This window comes from Glycine max, chromosome 9, assembly GCF_000004515.6.
Source record: "Glycine max cultivar Williams 82 chromosome 9, Glycine_max_v4.0, whole genome shotgun sequence".
NCBI lineage: Eukaryota > Viridiplantae > Streptophyta > Magnoliopsida > Fabales > Fabaceae > Glycine > Glycine max.
In genome coordinates, this window is record NC_038245.2 from 12,242,495 (window position 1) to 12,259,488 (window position 16,994).

The 16,994-nt window shown below is 34.4% G+C and overlaps 1 protein-coding gene across 3 annotated transcripts; it reads right to left on the bottom strand.

Moving 5' to 3' along the window:
* Positions 1–6,959: 6,959 nt before the first annotated feature.
* LOC100820306 (protein PHOX1) lies at positions 6,960–12,325 on the bottom strand. Of its 3 annotated transcripts, none has more exons than XM_014762035.3 (4): positions 9,455–12,325; positions 9,137–9,377; positions 7,964–8,026; positions 6,960–7,300 (listed from the first exon to the last, which is right to left on the bottom strand). In XM_014762035.3, the coding sequence occupies exons 1-2, from the start codon at positions 11,496–11,498 to the stop codon at positions 9,229–9,231; spliced, it is 2,193 nt and encodes a 730-aa protein (XP_014617521.1). In that variant the 5' UTR covers positions 11,499–12,325; the 3' UTR covers positions 6,960–7,300; positions 7,964–8,026; positions 9,137–9,228. The 3 variants fall into 3 exon arrangements, with proteins under 3 accessions (XP_014617521.1, XP_006587128.1, XP_003535041.1); XM_006587065.4 differs by lacking the exon at positions 7,964–8,026 and having other exon boundaries at positions 9,455–11,728; positions 11,844–12,324; XM_003534993.5 differs by lacking the exon at positions 7,964–8,026 and having other exon boundaries at positions 9,455–12,324.
* Between the last annotated feature and the right edge of the window lie 4,669 nt (positions 12,326–16,994).

Genomic DNA, 16,994 nt, shown 5'->3' on the forward strand with positions numbered 1-16,994 from the left:
CATTACACATTAACATTGTGTTGACATCGTCATCATTTATCAATTTGATACACTCAAAGCGAATTTGGTTACCTGTATCGGTGAATGGCTTCCGGTAGTGAATTTCATCCAAAAATTGTTTGTCGGATAGCTGAAGGGTATTGTGTATTCTGGTTTTTAGGCTTGCAAAATCACACCTATTGGTACTCGAATGGGCACCGGAGTTGAAGTTTGGAAGTAAACCCCAGTATCATTGTGAATAATCGATCCATTTGGATAAATGAAAGCCAACCTTGAGTTGACAATCGTCTGACTGCTAGTTTCTCCTAGAAATGCCATAGTTTGTGTATCAGTTGGGAGATTATTTGAAAGCAAGATAATGTGTGATTTAGTAGCCTATTCTGCCATATATATAGATGGTTGTGACCGAGCCTTTGTTTAACTTTGTTTACAAAAAAATAGACACGCGTAAATGTGTAGTCAAGTCAGCCAATGTGTTGTCGCTAATGTGTAGTCAAGTCAGCCAATGTGTTGTCGAGCGACTGCTAGTTTCAGAATGTGTACTGAAGTCAGCCAATGTGTTGTCGCGCTCAAACTGTAATACGCATGCATGTCATTATGTGTTGTCAATTATGACAATGATGTATGCTGCACGTGTAAATGATTTTTATTGGACCAACAATTTCCTTGCTTAACCAAACGAGTACTTGATAATATTAATTGGTTATTAACGGGTTACAACAAATTATATCGCATAATGAATACAATTACATAAACAATGCATGTTTAGTCTTCATTTAGGTCTACATAGTGTGTTTTGAATGACATCAAGCTTGTGTATTGCTGCATTCTACTAATATATGGAATTGCCCACTGCTTTGCCTGAGAATAACAATTGCTTGACCACAACAGCGCTGGAGGCGGCAACGGACAATGGTCTTTCAAATAAACCTGTTGTACATGAACAAACATTATATCATGCGCTGACCGTGCCAAACGAACCAGCGAAGTCATTGCATAATTGTTACACTAACTATATTCAATGTACCTGAACAAAATGATTTCCAAACACGTGACCGACACATATGATGCGGTGGCCAGAAGAGTCAGGTGGTGGTTGACTTCTAAGAGGGAAAAATGTCATGCTTTGTTGTTGGGACAACGATACAAGGATTACGTTATACCGTGAAGCAATCACATATCCCATGTCTGTTATATCCATCCACTTGTCCACACTAACCTGAATGAACCAAACATACACATGTAAGTAATTTAAACATTGTTATTAAAAAAAATTAACCTAAAAACATACCTTTGAAAAGCCATCAACAAGTAGGGACAACTTTAATTGTTCAAATCTCTCTGTGCCACCGAAGAGGTTCATGTACTCATGTAACCACATGCCAAGTTCTTTAAGCAATTCATTACGCACTAACGGCCACGAATCTTCCCCCATACCTAATAAAGCGCCAATGGACCGATATCCACAGTTACCATCCGCTTCCACATCCACAACGTCACGAATGAAACCTTGAAAGAATGACGCAAATTGATCCAACATCGGGATTATCCTTGTTGGCTGACGCGGTTGAGAACATGATGCACTTCGTTTCACTGGAGAGTTGCTGCTTTGAACAGAATGAAAAGCATCAACATACTCCTAGTAAGACGAATCACGCTTTGTGGATGTTTGACTTCTTTTCATCGGTTTCTTCGGTGCACCTTTAGTGTTCACCTTTGACGGAGGAGGGCACATAGAGTTATGATTAGGATATGCAATTTCTCGAAGTTTACTCTTCAGAGTTACTTTGCCAGCCACATCAAGTTCATCAAACCTTTTAGATATGACCTTTATTTCTTCCTTGATGGTGACTTCCGTCTCACATAACCCTTGGTCTAAAAAGCAAAGTCTCCTCCAAAAAAGATGGACTGACTCCAATGGGATGCTGCCAGCAGTATACCTAGAAAGCTCACATGCACAAGGAAGCCCGTGCGTGCTTCTCATCACACAACCACAAGAAGAGAGATTGTTGCCGAGATAACGTAGACGGTCAATCTCAGAAGCAATCTGATTTAAAGCATCCCTCGAAACCATCCCAAGAAGCCTCTTGTATAAGGTTTTTTTATATACATGGCCAACCACATGCGTACTGGTTTCAAAGGATGCTTTAATTTCGACGTGTTGCAACGTGATCATGTTGTTCATGGCATCCCAAACACTACATAGGTCTCCAACGCTATTTTGTAGTACTCTTTTGAGAGCCCAATGAGCTGATTCAACCCTACATTTAAAATACACAAGAAACATGAAAATATACAACAATTAAATACCATTTAATATTAATCGTTACTAACAAATAAAATCAGTTGTTAATACCTGTTTGTTGTTGTGTTGCCTAGGTGCATGACCTTATTCGTCCATGCTGTAATAAATTTTTCCTTGTGGGGGATAATCCATGTGTCGTTAACATAGTCAACGAACATCGGCCAAGGAGAACAAGCAACTTGAAACTTCTGATGTGACTCATGGAACTCGTATTCGGACGGACAATCAACCAAAGTACCCCAGCTATCCATTACATAGTCCCACGCATTTTTTTCCCCGATTAAAGATTTGCACTTCGCCTTCACATTCTTATCGATATGAAACCTTCACAACAAATTAGTAGACTTGGGAAACACAATTTTCACTGCATTCATCAGTGCTAGGTCTCTGTCAGTGACAATAACAAGAGGGAGGCGATCGTGTCTTAAAAATAAGCCTCGAAATCGTTCCAAAGCCCATACAATATTATTAACACGCTCAGCCTCCAGATATGCAAACCCAGCAGAGAATGTCATCGCCATTGGTGTCACTCCAACAAAGTCAAGTAGTGGGAGTCTGTACCTGTTTGTTTTGTAGGTACTGTCTATAAAAAACACCAGATGACATGCATTGCATAACTTTACTGCATCTGGGTGACACCAAAACAGATCACGCACCACAACTTCATCCTTCAATCTATGCCAATGAATGTATTGATCACGTTCGAGAAGCTTCATCAGATGCTGTATTTCGGTATCAGTTCCTCTTATTGAAGAACGATATGCACTTCTTGCATTGTAAATTTATTTTATCGTGGTGTAACTGTCGGCATTGTGTTCCTTCAATGTTAGCAAGATGTTTTTCGGTTTCACCATCGACTTTGTCATATCAGCAATAATTTTCTTTTCTTCCTTAGTCAATCGCCCGGCGTATGGATGTCCAACTAAGGACTTCGCCAATTCATGATTATGAATCCCACAGATCAACTTCACCATCCAACCTTCCCCTCCACGCACTGGTTTCCCACGAAGCCTGAAGGGACAACCACATTTCCTACTCCCAGTGTCTTTTCTAATGAATTCTTTATTTCTACACTTGTACGTACCACTCCTTTCACACCCAATTAACACAAATGAACTTCTTCCTCTGCTACCAGTCTCTGTGTCAGATCTCATAATCACTGCAACAAATCCATTTTCATGGGCAACTGTTCGAGCCCATTGCAAAACATCATCTCGAGTAGCGAATACCTACAACGCAACCCTAACATATTAATTTTCATACAAACCATCAATTCAACCAATGACTCAAATTATCTATGATTACCTAAGATGTATTAAAAGCATTTGAACAATCGACATGTGGTTCATTCACTCCACATTCTTCTTGATTATCATAATCATAATCCATATGAACTTCTTGTGACATCGCAAAGTCATACCTCCATTGATCTTCGTCCATCTTAAGGACATATGCATCATACACAAGTACATTCAAATTATCATATAACCACATCCAAAAATTTACTACACCTTAAATAACAAACATATTAATAGCACATATGCATCATACACGACTATATTAAAATTATCATATAACCACATCGATAAATTGACTACTTATTAACTAACAACTAATACAAATATATTCTAAATTTATAACTACATTATTTACTTAAACTAAACTTATCACTATAATAAACAACTAATAAAACATTTTTGTACCATTATACATTTAAGTTACCTAAATCATTTAATATTATACCATTATACCTAATTAAATCAATAATCCACAACATATATAAAACAGAAATAAAAAAAATTATAAAACAGAAATATATATATATACCATTATAAAACAAAACAATTATAATCCACAATATATATCATTATACCTAATTAAACCAATAATCCATTATTAACTAACAAATATATATATATATATATATATATATATATAAATTATAAAACAGAAATTAAAAAAATTGCTAATAATTTAACATTCCAGAAGACTTTCTTCCGGAAGTTACTAAGCCCAATTCCGGAAGAAGGTCTTCCGGAAGTAGTTTCCGGAAGCACTTCTTTCGGAATTGGCCTTCGTAACTTCCGGAAGACCTTCTTCCGGAAGTGGTCATTCCGGACCTTCCTCCTTCTGTGCCTAAAATTTCTTCCGGATACACTTTTTACTGTTTTTCTTCTCTAAAAACTAACCGGAAAACGAAATAAATGCGTACCTCCCACGAAATAGGAACACCAGCCACTAATAAAACTTCAAATACGGAACACGGGACCACCAAATCTTCAAATACTTCATTTCACGGGACCACCAACAGACTGCAGAAGGGACCACCACCGAAACAACAGCAAACGAAAGAAACAAACAAAGCAAACGGAAGAAGAAACAAAGAAGAAAGCGCAGTAAAACACAGCCTTAACACGTTAATTTAAAGAAATTTACACAAGGGCAAAATCGTCATTACATACACATTAAATATTATTTTATTTTTACTTATTATTATAAAATGAAAATTCTTTTTTCTTCATTTTGTTATAAAATAATAATCATTTTTTTAGTATATATTAACTTTTGTAATAGAAATTAAATGTTATCATAGTAAATAATTTATATTTTTAATAAAATTTACAAATTAATTAATTTTTATGGTTTAAATTATACTAAATTGTCACACAAATTAATATTTGACATGCGCGTAAAAAAAAATTATAAATATTAGTCATAATTACGTTCACTAATTATTTAATTATTTATGTATAATAGTATTAATTATTTTATAAATTAGTTTATCCAATTAAAAGTAAATTATTACAAAATAAAATATTTTTTTAAAAAAAACTAACTTCCGGAAGAAGCTTCTTCCGGAAACATTCCGGATGACGTTCTTCCGGAAGTTGTTTGTGAGTACTTCCGGAAGACACAAATTCTTCTTCCGGAAGAAAGTTCTTCCGGAAAAGTTCCGGAAAGAAGTTTTCTGGAAAGTTTCCGGAAGAATCTTCTTCCGGAAGAAAAATTGCTGAAGGGCAGTTTCGCCACTTCACTGTTTGTTGGGTGCCCCAGCAATAATGCTGGGTGCACGTAGCAACTCCCTCGCATGGAGTGGGTCATTGGGTGTGGTGTGGTGCAGTGCAGAGGTGACATTGGGTTGTTGCGGTGATGGTCTTGGGTGGAGGTGAGGTACGATGGTGAATGATCATGAAGGTCTAGGGCAGAGGTGGCTAGGATTTGCTTGGAAGATGAAGAGTAAAAATAAGATATTAAGAATTTAGGGGTGCATAAAAAAAATTATTTGCGTTAAGTAATTGCCTTCAAGACATTGGACATTATTTTTAATCACATTGGAGTCTGTAAGTATGAAAATTGTCGATTTGTGATTGCCCCCAAAAAAAAACAGGCAGTGGCATTTTCTTGTCCATGTTCAAAACAATAAAATCAAATATCAACACATTCACAAACTCCTACAGCCACATTACCACGTATTTATCTACACAAGGGGTGTTTGATAGGATATAAATTTTTTTATTTCCAATGAATCATAGTTTAGGAATTTAATTTTACATGTTTGGTATGCACTAAAAAAAATAGTATTCCTGGATGTTTATGAAAATGTTTTTAATCAGTTTCTCATAAAAATTTCTTGTAAAAAGAGCTGAAAATCTTACTTTTTCAAATTCAATTTTCCTTTTACTACAGTAAAAACATTGTTATACTTTATTAAATTATATAATGTGATAATTAACATAATCGATAAAAATATGTATAACTTTTTTATTCTTAAAAAACTTATTTAAGAATTTTCAATGATCAATCAAACATTTTATTTATAAGAAACATAATTCCCAGGAAAAAAGCTTCTTTCCAAGCAAATGGCCCCTAAAAGAAAACCCTTTATGTCAATCAATATTAACATAACATCTTAACAAGAAAGTACAAACCAATAATTATTGGGTATCACCCGCGTAGAAATTATGCATATAATAGTAACTTCACTGTCCAAGGAGATTCTACCAATACTAAAAGACACAGGAAAAAAAAAAAACCTTCACCTCAACTTGTAGAAGAATCTTTTAAAATTCAACAAAGGGAAAGACAAGTTGGAGTAATATCAAAACCACTCAGGTGAAGGTGAAAATAGAGTGAAATTGGGGAGGTAAAGTGGTGCCATGGTTATTATGGCTTCAATAAGAAGAATGAACATGATCATTTTACGTGGTTTTGAATTGATGTTTGAATACATATTCATATCAATAGCATGGCCATATTGACAATACGAATGCAAGCTCCTGTTTGTGTGGTTGAGTTACTGCAATGAGCATCATTGTAGGGTTTACAGATTGAAAACTACACTTCAAAATAAATTCCTTGATGAATACTACTTTTTAAGATGCAAGAAAATCATCATACACAGTGGTGGTAAAAAACAGCATATGTAAATGAAAGATATAAATCTAAAAGGAAGAAACAAATAAATAAATAAAAACCTGACTAACAGTTCAAACACACCAAAATTACAGTGCCAAATTTAAAGTAACCACAAGATTTTTAGTGTAAATTATGAATGAATGAATTTAAATCTGCTATTATACCTTCAATTTTTTTAAAGTGTTTCTTCCTTTTAACTTTATAAGTAGACTGAGTAGAACTGGTAAGTTCAATAATCTAGTACAAGGAAACCTCACGTAGAAATACTAATCCAACAAGTAGTTACATATGGATAAACTACAGAACAAGAGAAACAGGAAAACAAACAACAAATCTCTCCAACTTCTTTCAGTATAATATTAATATCCTACCGGCCACTATAAATCTAATCATAAAGGGAAGGCAATGTGAGTAAAGGCAGAAAGTAACTAAAAGGTAATTTCTGCAACTCCATCTTCCAGACTTGTCAAGGAACTTGCAAACTTTTACATTCTTGGAACATTTATGCGCTTCATGAAAGATAGTTTCTTTCTATAAGTACAGTGTAGACTCCAAACTATTGAAAGTAGGCATAGAAACCTGCAAAATAGTCCAACAAAGATGATAAACCTTAATCCATATTTTATGAGCAAAGGCAGCAAAGGAAAAGAGAGCTAATAGCAGTAAACAGTGCGAATCATGCACATAACCAAAGGTTGCATACATGGCAAAGCATGTCAATTGAGTTGAAGAATAGCATACATCAACTAACAGATAGGATACAAATATTCATGGGATTTTAAGGCCAAAACAAAGAAAACTCAACTATGATTATGTCAATAAAATAAAACCTGCATGATTGATCTCTATGGTAACAGAGCAATGAACTATAACAACTATACAAATCCACTTTAGAAATTCAAGGTACAAATACAATCACTTAAATTGAAAAAAAAAATCATTTATAAGATAATGTCAACTCTCTAACTTGATGGAAAAAAATCTACAGCAAACCATGAAAATAAAAATCTCAATAGTCCATTCCTTGAAATGCCCGAATGTGTTGTAGTCATAATACCTTTATCATCATCTATTTCTCTAGGCTAAGTACAGGAAAGAACAATCACTAAATTACCAAAGATGCCTCACAAATAACAATTAAAAATTGTTGATGCACGTACACATTAATATCTTACAATTTAATCACAATATTAAGCTGCTAATATCAGATTATTAGATCCATAAATCAATAATGTACTTTACCACAGTGAAAATTTCTGATCTAGGATTTCTTCTCACTTTCTCTCCAATTGCATGCATATATTGCTGTTACAAAACATTCAGATGTTGCCAAAAGTTTATTATTCACATCTACACTCTACATCATTATGTAAAAAATTACTATACAAACTATATATGTTCAAAACAACCGTCTTTGCAGTTAATATTCAAAGTGGCACACTGTCCTCTGAAGAAGCAAAGGCTTCATGCCATCTCATAAACAAATCCACTTTCATCAATTCAGCCAGCCCCATAATTCCTATTGATTCAATTGTATATCAAGTTCTTTGAAATATTATTCCCAAAGATCCATGCAGAAGAATTGACCTTGGGCTATAATTTATAACCTAGTCCTGACAGTAGTTAATTTCTAGGCTTAATTGCACTTTTTACCACTAACTTTTTATTTTTCAGGGAATTTCTATTAAATGCTGCTTTATTCTGCAAAAGTAGTTCTGCCAAACAGCATTTAATCCTCCTCCGGTTTAAGATATAGCAATCTAAAATCCTTTATTGAGTAATGGGATTTTTGTAATAGTTCAAAAATCATGAAGACTTGGGTCTTATATTGAACTGCTGAAGTCCTTGCTAGGAACTTCATATGAAAACCTCTTGTATCCAAACAGGCACTTAGTCAACAACTGTTTATGCTACCAAGAAAGGGTATATACAGAGCAAATTGTTCATTTTAAAATGGTTTGCAGATGAGATTCTTAAAGTTAAGCAAGAAAGTAACAAAACCTTTAACAGGCATTGCATATTAATAATCAATGACAAGACTTCATTCAGATTAGAGCACAGATAGAAATTGTCAAAACAAAGTGTCCGAGAGAAATTGTGATTTTCTAGGCAGTACATGCTCTTTTATTTTTAATATAACTACAATCATTCAAGGAACCAATCAATAGCTAACTTAAAGCATAATTCACTAGTTAATTTACTGCAATGATCTTAAAAACATTAATTTATGTATGTTAAATCTAACACCGATATTACAGTTACTTATCAGTGCTCAAATTCATAAGATACTTCTGCAAGATGTGCTCAGTCTCATTCCACAGAAATGCAAATAAAAGAGAACAAAGCATGTAGATTAATAAACGGAGATAATTAATACTACTAAAATCAAAGAAATAGCATAGGACTCTCAGTTACCTTAATGATGACAATAGCATTTCAGGCACAGAAGCAACCCATGTGGGTGTTGGCTCTGTTATTCTTCAACAACTTGCAGAAAAAGATGCAACTCATACTAGCTCAAAGGCATGGTAAACTTTAGATATTCTTCTTCTAAACAAGGGCTCCAAACGAAATGATGAAACACCTTTCTGCCACTTTTTAGCTTCATACATCTCATTCCATGCTTGTACTATTTCATCAATTTTGAATCCAAGACCTGTTGGCAAAAGTGTTAGCATATATAAATATGTATCTATTCAGCTATAAATTTTCTAACTAGGCAAGTAAACGTACCATCAGTGTTATTAGAACAGTGGTTCTTCAACATTACAGCTATATCTGTTGCAGAAGCTCCAGCAAGTTCAAACTTCTCAGCTGCATCTTCCAAACTTTCATGCCATACCGGTAGCCCTAATTTGAACTCCACTATCGAGAGTTCATATAGCATGGTACCCCACAGAAGATTTATTTGAGACTTCATATTTTCCACCTGTGCAGCAATTTCATCTGATGACATATTTTTGAATAGCCCATCCAATCCCATGTTCTGCAGATGTAATCCAATATCCTTGGGATCAAAGATTTCACTCAATTGTTGCCCTCCTGATTCTTCCCATATCAGCATTCCTTTCTCCATATTTTCCTCGGCACTGTTGTAAAGCTGAAGAACCTCAGTGGAGGGCCATGTTGCTAAATCTACATTACTACAGAGTGCATAATCCCAAGAAAGTTTTGCTTGCTCAAACTGCTGCTGTCCTAGAGCCAGGAAGCCTTCATAAAAATCTGGCTTAATATCAATGGCTGTTTCATATTTTTCCCCAGCTTTTGCATATTCTTTCTGCGCCCATTCATACGAACTTTTGATTTGTTCATGCATATGCTCTTTTGAAGAATCTTCAGTAAAATACACTTTCTTCCTTGCCCTGGACATATGCACATTTCCCCAGTTGAACAATGCTAGAGCTGCCATCTCTTGGAACTTACCACCAGCAATGTCAAATATGCCTTGTGCTTCGTCACTTGTAATTGTCTCCTCAACAGCCTCTGAATAGAGCTTCATCCCAAATTCATGAAAATCTAAATATCTGTCAGATTCAAATCCAACATTGTTCTTGAACAGTTGTGCAAACAGAATTATCCAGTCCTCAATGCATGATGAGCTAATAATGTCCTTCGCTTTCACCACAGAACCATTCACAGGAGAACTATAAGTGTTAACCTTTTCTCCATTCTTTACATTAAATTTCTCAAATAATGGATCGTGATCAGGATTAGCTTCCACTATGTACAGCCGGATAGAACCCTGTGATCCAGTTTCAGCCCACCTTAATTCTTCATCAGAAGTGATAGTAACCAGATCACCCTCTTGGTCCCTATATTTGACAAGAACTGCTCCTAGTCTAGGGAACCGGTCACAAATAACTTCTCTCAGCTGAAGGAGGCTGCAATTAAGTGGCAATTCAGCCCATCTTATATCCTCACCAAAAATAAGTTTTGCTGTTTTCTTAGGTATATCTTCACTTCTACCATTACTTTTTTCCTCAATAACCTCCTTAACATCATCCTTCTTCTCATCAATTCTTTCCTTGGCCTTCTTTTTAGATTTGTTAGCCTTCTTCTCTTTCAGACTGCCCCCGGCCTTCTTTATTACAATGCTGTCCTCAGATTTCTTCTCTTCCAATTTCTCCTCAGCTTGCTTTTCTTCAATTTTATCAGAAGCCTTCACCTTCTCTTTGTTTCTCTTCTTCTTGTGTGTCTTTTGTTTCACTACTTTTTCCAGAGGCAAAGCAGGAGGTTCAACATAATCTGGAGGCAACTCAATTTCTGTATCATTTACTATTAATCCCCTATCTTCAAGGGCATGCTTCACCTTACCCAAGACCTCCAATGCCATGATATTATTTGGCTCTATCTTTAAAACAGCACTAAGATCTTTTAGCGCTAAATCCAGCCTATTTAAAGCCTCATGGCACCTGGCCCTCTTCATCAGAGCTTTACTATATTTTGGCGATACTTCAAGAGCCAAATTGCATTCACGGATTGCTCTAGGATACTCACCGAGTCCCATCTGCATGTAGCACGCAGCCATGTTACTCCGCAGATACGAAACATCTACATGATTCCTTGGAAGCAATTTGAGTGCCTTCTCATATTTTACCAAAGCTCCTTCAGCATCCCGCTTCTGGAAAAACTTGTTCCCTTCATCCTTCAACTCTTGAGCCATTGATATAAACGCCAAGGTATCATTGTCATATGAGTTGGGGCTTTTATCTTCAACTTTCTTATGATTTCCTCTATCTTCACTTGTTTCTCCTACCTGCTTCTTTTTCTTCCCCATTTTGAACCAAACAATCCAACGGACTAAAGAAACTAATCAAAGACACCACTCCTCCTAGCCCACAACACTCACTGTTCAATCCACTCAACAACATGAGAAAAAGATGTTTTTTTTTTTTTCTTTCAACGAATCAATTGCATTCACAAGATAACCAATCCAATCACAAACACAAACACAAAGCCCTCCTCCATTAAAAAAGACAATTTAGTAGGAAAGAGCTTCACACAAGCCTATGAACATAACAGAAGGAAATAATGTAAAAGATACAACACTCAGATTGATAAAAGAACAACATAACCAAGATAAACAACAGTGGTAGAAGCTATAAGAAAACAAGCTCAAAACCTCAAAGTTGAATTACTGAAAAATCAACTGGGTTCTCCTCTTGTCAAATTGGCTTGGATTCAGAGAATCTCAACACTTTCAATACAAATGCACCACCACCCTTCTCTCCAAATCAGGATTTGTTTCTGCTGACACAAATCCCAACTCAGAGAGGAGACAAGGACAACCCAACTCAGATTTGAAAGTGAAGGAAATTTCCCTTTGGTTTTATCACAAAAAGGGTTGTAGAAAGAGAGAGAAAGACCCAGAATTTGGTAATGAAGAAAATCTTATCTGGGTGTCAAATTCTAAGGAAAAAGGTTCAAACTTTGGCAAGGAAATCCAGACACCAAGAGAGAGCATGAAAGTCTCAAATGTGAGGAATGGAAGAAAACCAAACCATGTTATTGTTAACGTTATGTTGTTCCTTTGTCCCTTTGGAAAAGTGTTAGATTTTCTTTCACACCCTTGACGTAAACGCCACAAATAAGAAGGAGAAAAAAGCAAAATATCATATATGAGATAACGTCGAATTTTGTTGTCTGAATTTTCAATGCGATATCGCTGGGGAATTCTTCATCTTTTTTTTTTTTTTTTTCTGTCACTCTCTTTTTAATTAATTTTCTAAATTCTTGAAGGAAAAAAATACAAAATTGAAAAGAATCGTTGATGGGTCCCATCATGTGAGTTTTATAATGAATTAATCCTTTGCTTTAGGACAACCTTAGTGTGAAGTGGCACACACATAACACATGTTGACCTTTATGCCATATCCATCAGTTTGTTTTGGTTTTTATTTTTATATTTTGGCAATATTTAATGAAAGGCATTGATGGCAGTTGGTGTCTCACAAAGTGTATCATTGTATTTTTCCTCCTTCAATTTTTTATTATTTATAATTATGTTTTCATTCCCAATCCATGTTATGATTTTATATATATATATATATATATATATATATATATATAAAGGTAACATTTTTTATTTTAAGAATATAGGAATTATAAATATACTTATTTATATATGATAAAATTTATAAATTACTTAATAATTATTTAAAATGATATGTATTGTTTTTTAATGTTAACTATTTAAATATAATCAAATTATCTATATTTATTGTTCTCGTTGCTCCTAATACTCACTTAATAAACTTTATATATAGCCACTCATTACATCATCTTGTGACATTCGTTCTCCATTTGGCACAGATATAAAGTCAAGTAAGGAAAAGAAAAAGGTCAGTATAATTACAATATTATCAAAGCATTAATTGTATTCGATTGACAACATTATAATAGAGGTGAGTTTAGTCTATCCTCCATTAACATGACATAAGCTTTTCTGTTTTTGAATGATAACATGACATAAGCTATCATGTAAAGTATGTGTGCTTTGGATAAACCTAAAAAGCAAATGGCTATGCGTTAAATATTGGGAATTAGTTCCACACTCCACGGAAAAACCTAAAAAGCAAATGGCTATGCGTTAAATCTTGGGAATTAGTTCCACACTCCACGGAAAAAAGGATGTTCTTTTTTTTAGGGGGAAAGGGGAATAAGTAAGAGTGTCTTTTAATTACAAATCATTTTGCCACGTTAGATTTTACATTATTTTTTATAATGAGAATTACACCAATAATATATGAGAAGCTCATTTCATAATAAAATTACTCTTCTATTTTTTGCCCTTTTATAAAATCATTATTTTCTTGTGTCATTGCCCCCACTTCTCCTAACACATACTTTTTCCTTCCCATTTTTTTAATGTTTAAAGTCATTATGCATGAATTAAGAAAAATTTAATAAAATTAAAATATATTGTTATATTTGAACTGAAATATCTCTATTTAATACCTTAATTTGCTATGCTTGTATCACTAATAATGAGTATTAAGTAAGAGTATTTGAAAAAAAAATTAATTAGACTTTAAAATCCAAAACATCAATTATTTAAGAAAAAAAAGTTCAAACATAAAAAGAAATAGAAAGGGGACAATACATCTTTAGGTTTTGCCGAGTATCTTGGAAAAAGAAAGTGATATGATCTAAAAGAAAGGAGAAATGAATAAAGGTTTAAATAATTTTTTGATCTTTATAAAATAATAGGGTTTTTTCACATTAAAGATTTTTATTTTGATTTGAGTCTTTTAAAGATTTTTTTTGTTGCTTAAGGCATTGTTGTCAAGTAACAACGTTAAATAACAATAATGTTGACAATTCATTAACTTGTCACTTAATCAAGAAGTCCGATATACCAATCACTTAATTTTTTGGTAAATTGTGTAAATCCACCTACAGGATGATTAGTAGAGTAGGAGGAAGAAGTATCATATTCAGCGATGGTGCAACCACAAGGCAATGGTGGCATGGGCAGAGAGCGGGTTGAAAAAGCATAATGAGGAGCTTAGAAAGGTCGAGGAAAAAGAGGAACGAATGAAGTGCAAACCTCTAAGCCTCTCATGGTCGTTTATCAGGCATGTGACTACCAGAGGCTTCTCGTCTCCTTCATGTGTAACACCCTAGAGGATATTACCTTTTGTCTCCTTATATACTAAATCATAAAAACTTAGTACATAAGTACATCAAAGTTTAACTATGCAAAAACAAAAACTTAAACTTATTTACATGATTAAATTTAATGTGAAGCTCTTGGCACTAAAGTGTCTTACAAAGCATAAGGAAGATACATATAACACAAACTAAAATCCCACGCATTGAGAACTACAAATTGAACTAGTCTTCCTCCAAGCAAGCAGCTCCAAGCTCTAAGCTTCTCTAGGAGACATCCATATACTAACCAATAAAAACATAAAAACTAAAGGGATGAGACATAGTGTCTTAGTGAGTGCTCTAGGACTCTAGGTTGGCTCTCTATTCTAGAGATCTTATTCCTACCTCTTTTGATTTCTCTAATCTTTTCTTAATTTCCACATTCAATTATAATTTCTTTACCTTGTACTATACTATAACTTTTACTTAGGCACACAAAGTTGGCCTCCCATGCCAAATCTAAGGCCACTAATGCACTAAGGCACCTAAACATCATTCTATTACTCTTGACCACTCACTAAGGTCTCACTTCACTATAACATTGGATGAAAATGTGCATTACATTTCCTTTAATCTAACTTGCCAATCTTAGGCTTACATCATATCTCATTGCGAGGCATAACATCTTGCATGTCTCCCTAGGTAGCTTACATTAACTTTCTATAGGTATAACCCCTCTCCTACCTCTAAGGGTAGTTTCCAACTACACACGTCATCATCTAATTTATAGATCTACCTTACATCATTCATCTTACAACTAAGTCCATGACTCCTCATATACAAAAGTATAAATAACACTCATACATCATGCACATCAACATTTCCTTGTTTGTTTCTACGACTGTGTGGTTCATATTATTTTTATAATTAGGTTTTACTTTCACTGCATTTTTCATTACTCAGCTAAACTTTAGTCAACAAGAATCATCCTTCTTGCTATAAACTTTAATTAACTCGTTAGTCTAAGTGGTCGGACTATCATCTCCATTATAAGGAGGAGCCACCTGGTTTGTCGTTCTCTGCGAAGGACCCATTCCTCTTCCTTATGAAGAAGGTTGTTTTCCTTATGGGTGTCAAGGTCACGGTCCCTGTCACTCACCTTTAGGGGGGCCTCTTAGCCCTTTTCTTTTACTAACTTTCTCTTTGAAACTCATTCATAAAAAACTTTTATAAAGAGTCCTTTTCATAACCTTTTCAAAAATACATTTCTCCTTAGTGACAAAGAGGATCCTTTACCCTTTTGCACACCGTTGTATACCAAGCATGTGACTCTTGAACATGATTCATGTTGGATCAAGTGGCCTTATAATAATTAAGAAGGGGGGTTGAATTAATTATGAACGTGTCTTGACTAATTAAAAATTTATCCTTCTTAATATTACTAGATTCAATTAGGCTTTACTACTAAGTTATGAGAAAGTAAAGAACAAAAACAATAACTTAGACAAAAGTAAAGCGAAAATAAAAAGTGAACAACGGAAAGATAAAGAGTGTAGGGAAGAAGAAGACAAACACAAGATTTATACTGGTTCGACAACAACTCGTGCCTACATCCAGTTCCCAAGCAACCACTGGTTCTTGAGATTTCCAATAACCTTGTAAAATCCTTTACAAGCAAAGATTCACAAGGGATGTACCCTTCCTTGTTCTCTTTGAACAACCAAGTGGATGTACGCTCCACTTGAACTAATCCACAAGAGATGTACCCTCTCTTGTTCTCAGTATAACAACCCAAGTAGATGTACGCTCTACTTGTACCACAAAGGATGTACCCTCCAATGTGTTAAGACAAAGAATTTTTAGGCGGTTAGTCCCTTGAATCTTTGTAAGGGAAAAAAAAAAGATATCTCAGGCGGTTAGTCCTTTGAATCTTTTGGCAAGAGGGAGAAGGAAGAATCAAAAGAATTCTCAGGCGGTTAGTCCTTTGAATTCTTCTGGTAAGAGGGAGAAGGAAAGAAGAAGAAAAATAGCACAAGTTTTTTGCCAATGAACTTTTCTTGAATAAATAAAGTATTGAACAAAAACTCTTAGAAGAATGCTTTGAATGAATGAAAGAAATCTCTCTTTGAATGAAAGGAATCTATTTTTGAATGAAAGGAATCTCTTACTAAAATTCGTGCCATGGTCACATATTTATAGTCATTTGATAACTCAAGTTAAAGTTTGTGACTCTTGAAAATTTCTTTAAAACTAGTCACTTTAAAAGTTGTGACTCTTTTTGAAAACTAGTCACTTTAAAAGTTGTGACTCTTTAATAAAAAATCTTCAGAAACTAGTCACTTTAAGAATTGTGACTTTTGGTAATTTATTTTTCAAAATAAGTCACTCGTAATTGATTACCATCATAGTGTAATCGATTACACATCAACAAATGTGACTCTTCATGTTTAAATTTGAAAATAAAAACGTTTAGAAACACTGGTAATCGATTACAAGTATTGTGTAATCGATTACACAAGTTTGAAATGATTTGAAATTTTTTTATCACAAGTTGTGACTCTTGACATTTGAAATCTAACGTTTTAAAACATTGCTAATTGATTACATGCTTATGGTAATCGATTACAACTTTGTAAATCAGTTTGAAAAGAATTTTGGCTACTGGTAATCGATTACTGCC

Excerpts from the sequence above, each read along its gene's own strand:
- LOC100820306 (XM_014762035.3), bottom strand. The coding sequence starts at position 11,498 with ATGGGGAAGAAAAAGAAGCAGGTAGGAGAAACAAGTGAAGATAGAGGA. Across the intron at positions 9,378-9,454 it reads CTGTTCTAATAACACTGATG|GTCTTGGATTCAAAATTGAT; the intron begins GTACGTTTACTT and ends TTTTGCCAACAG.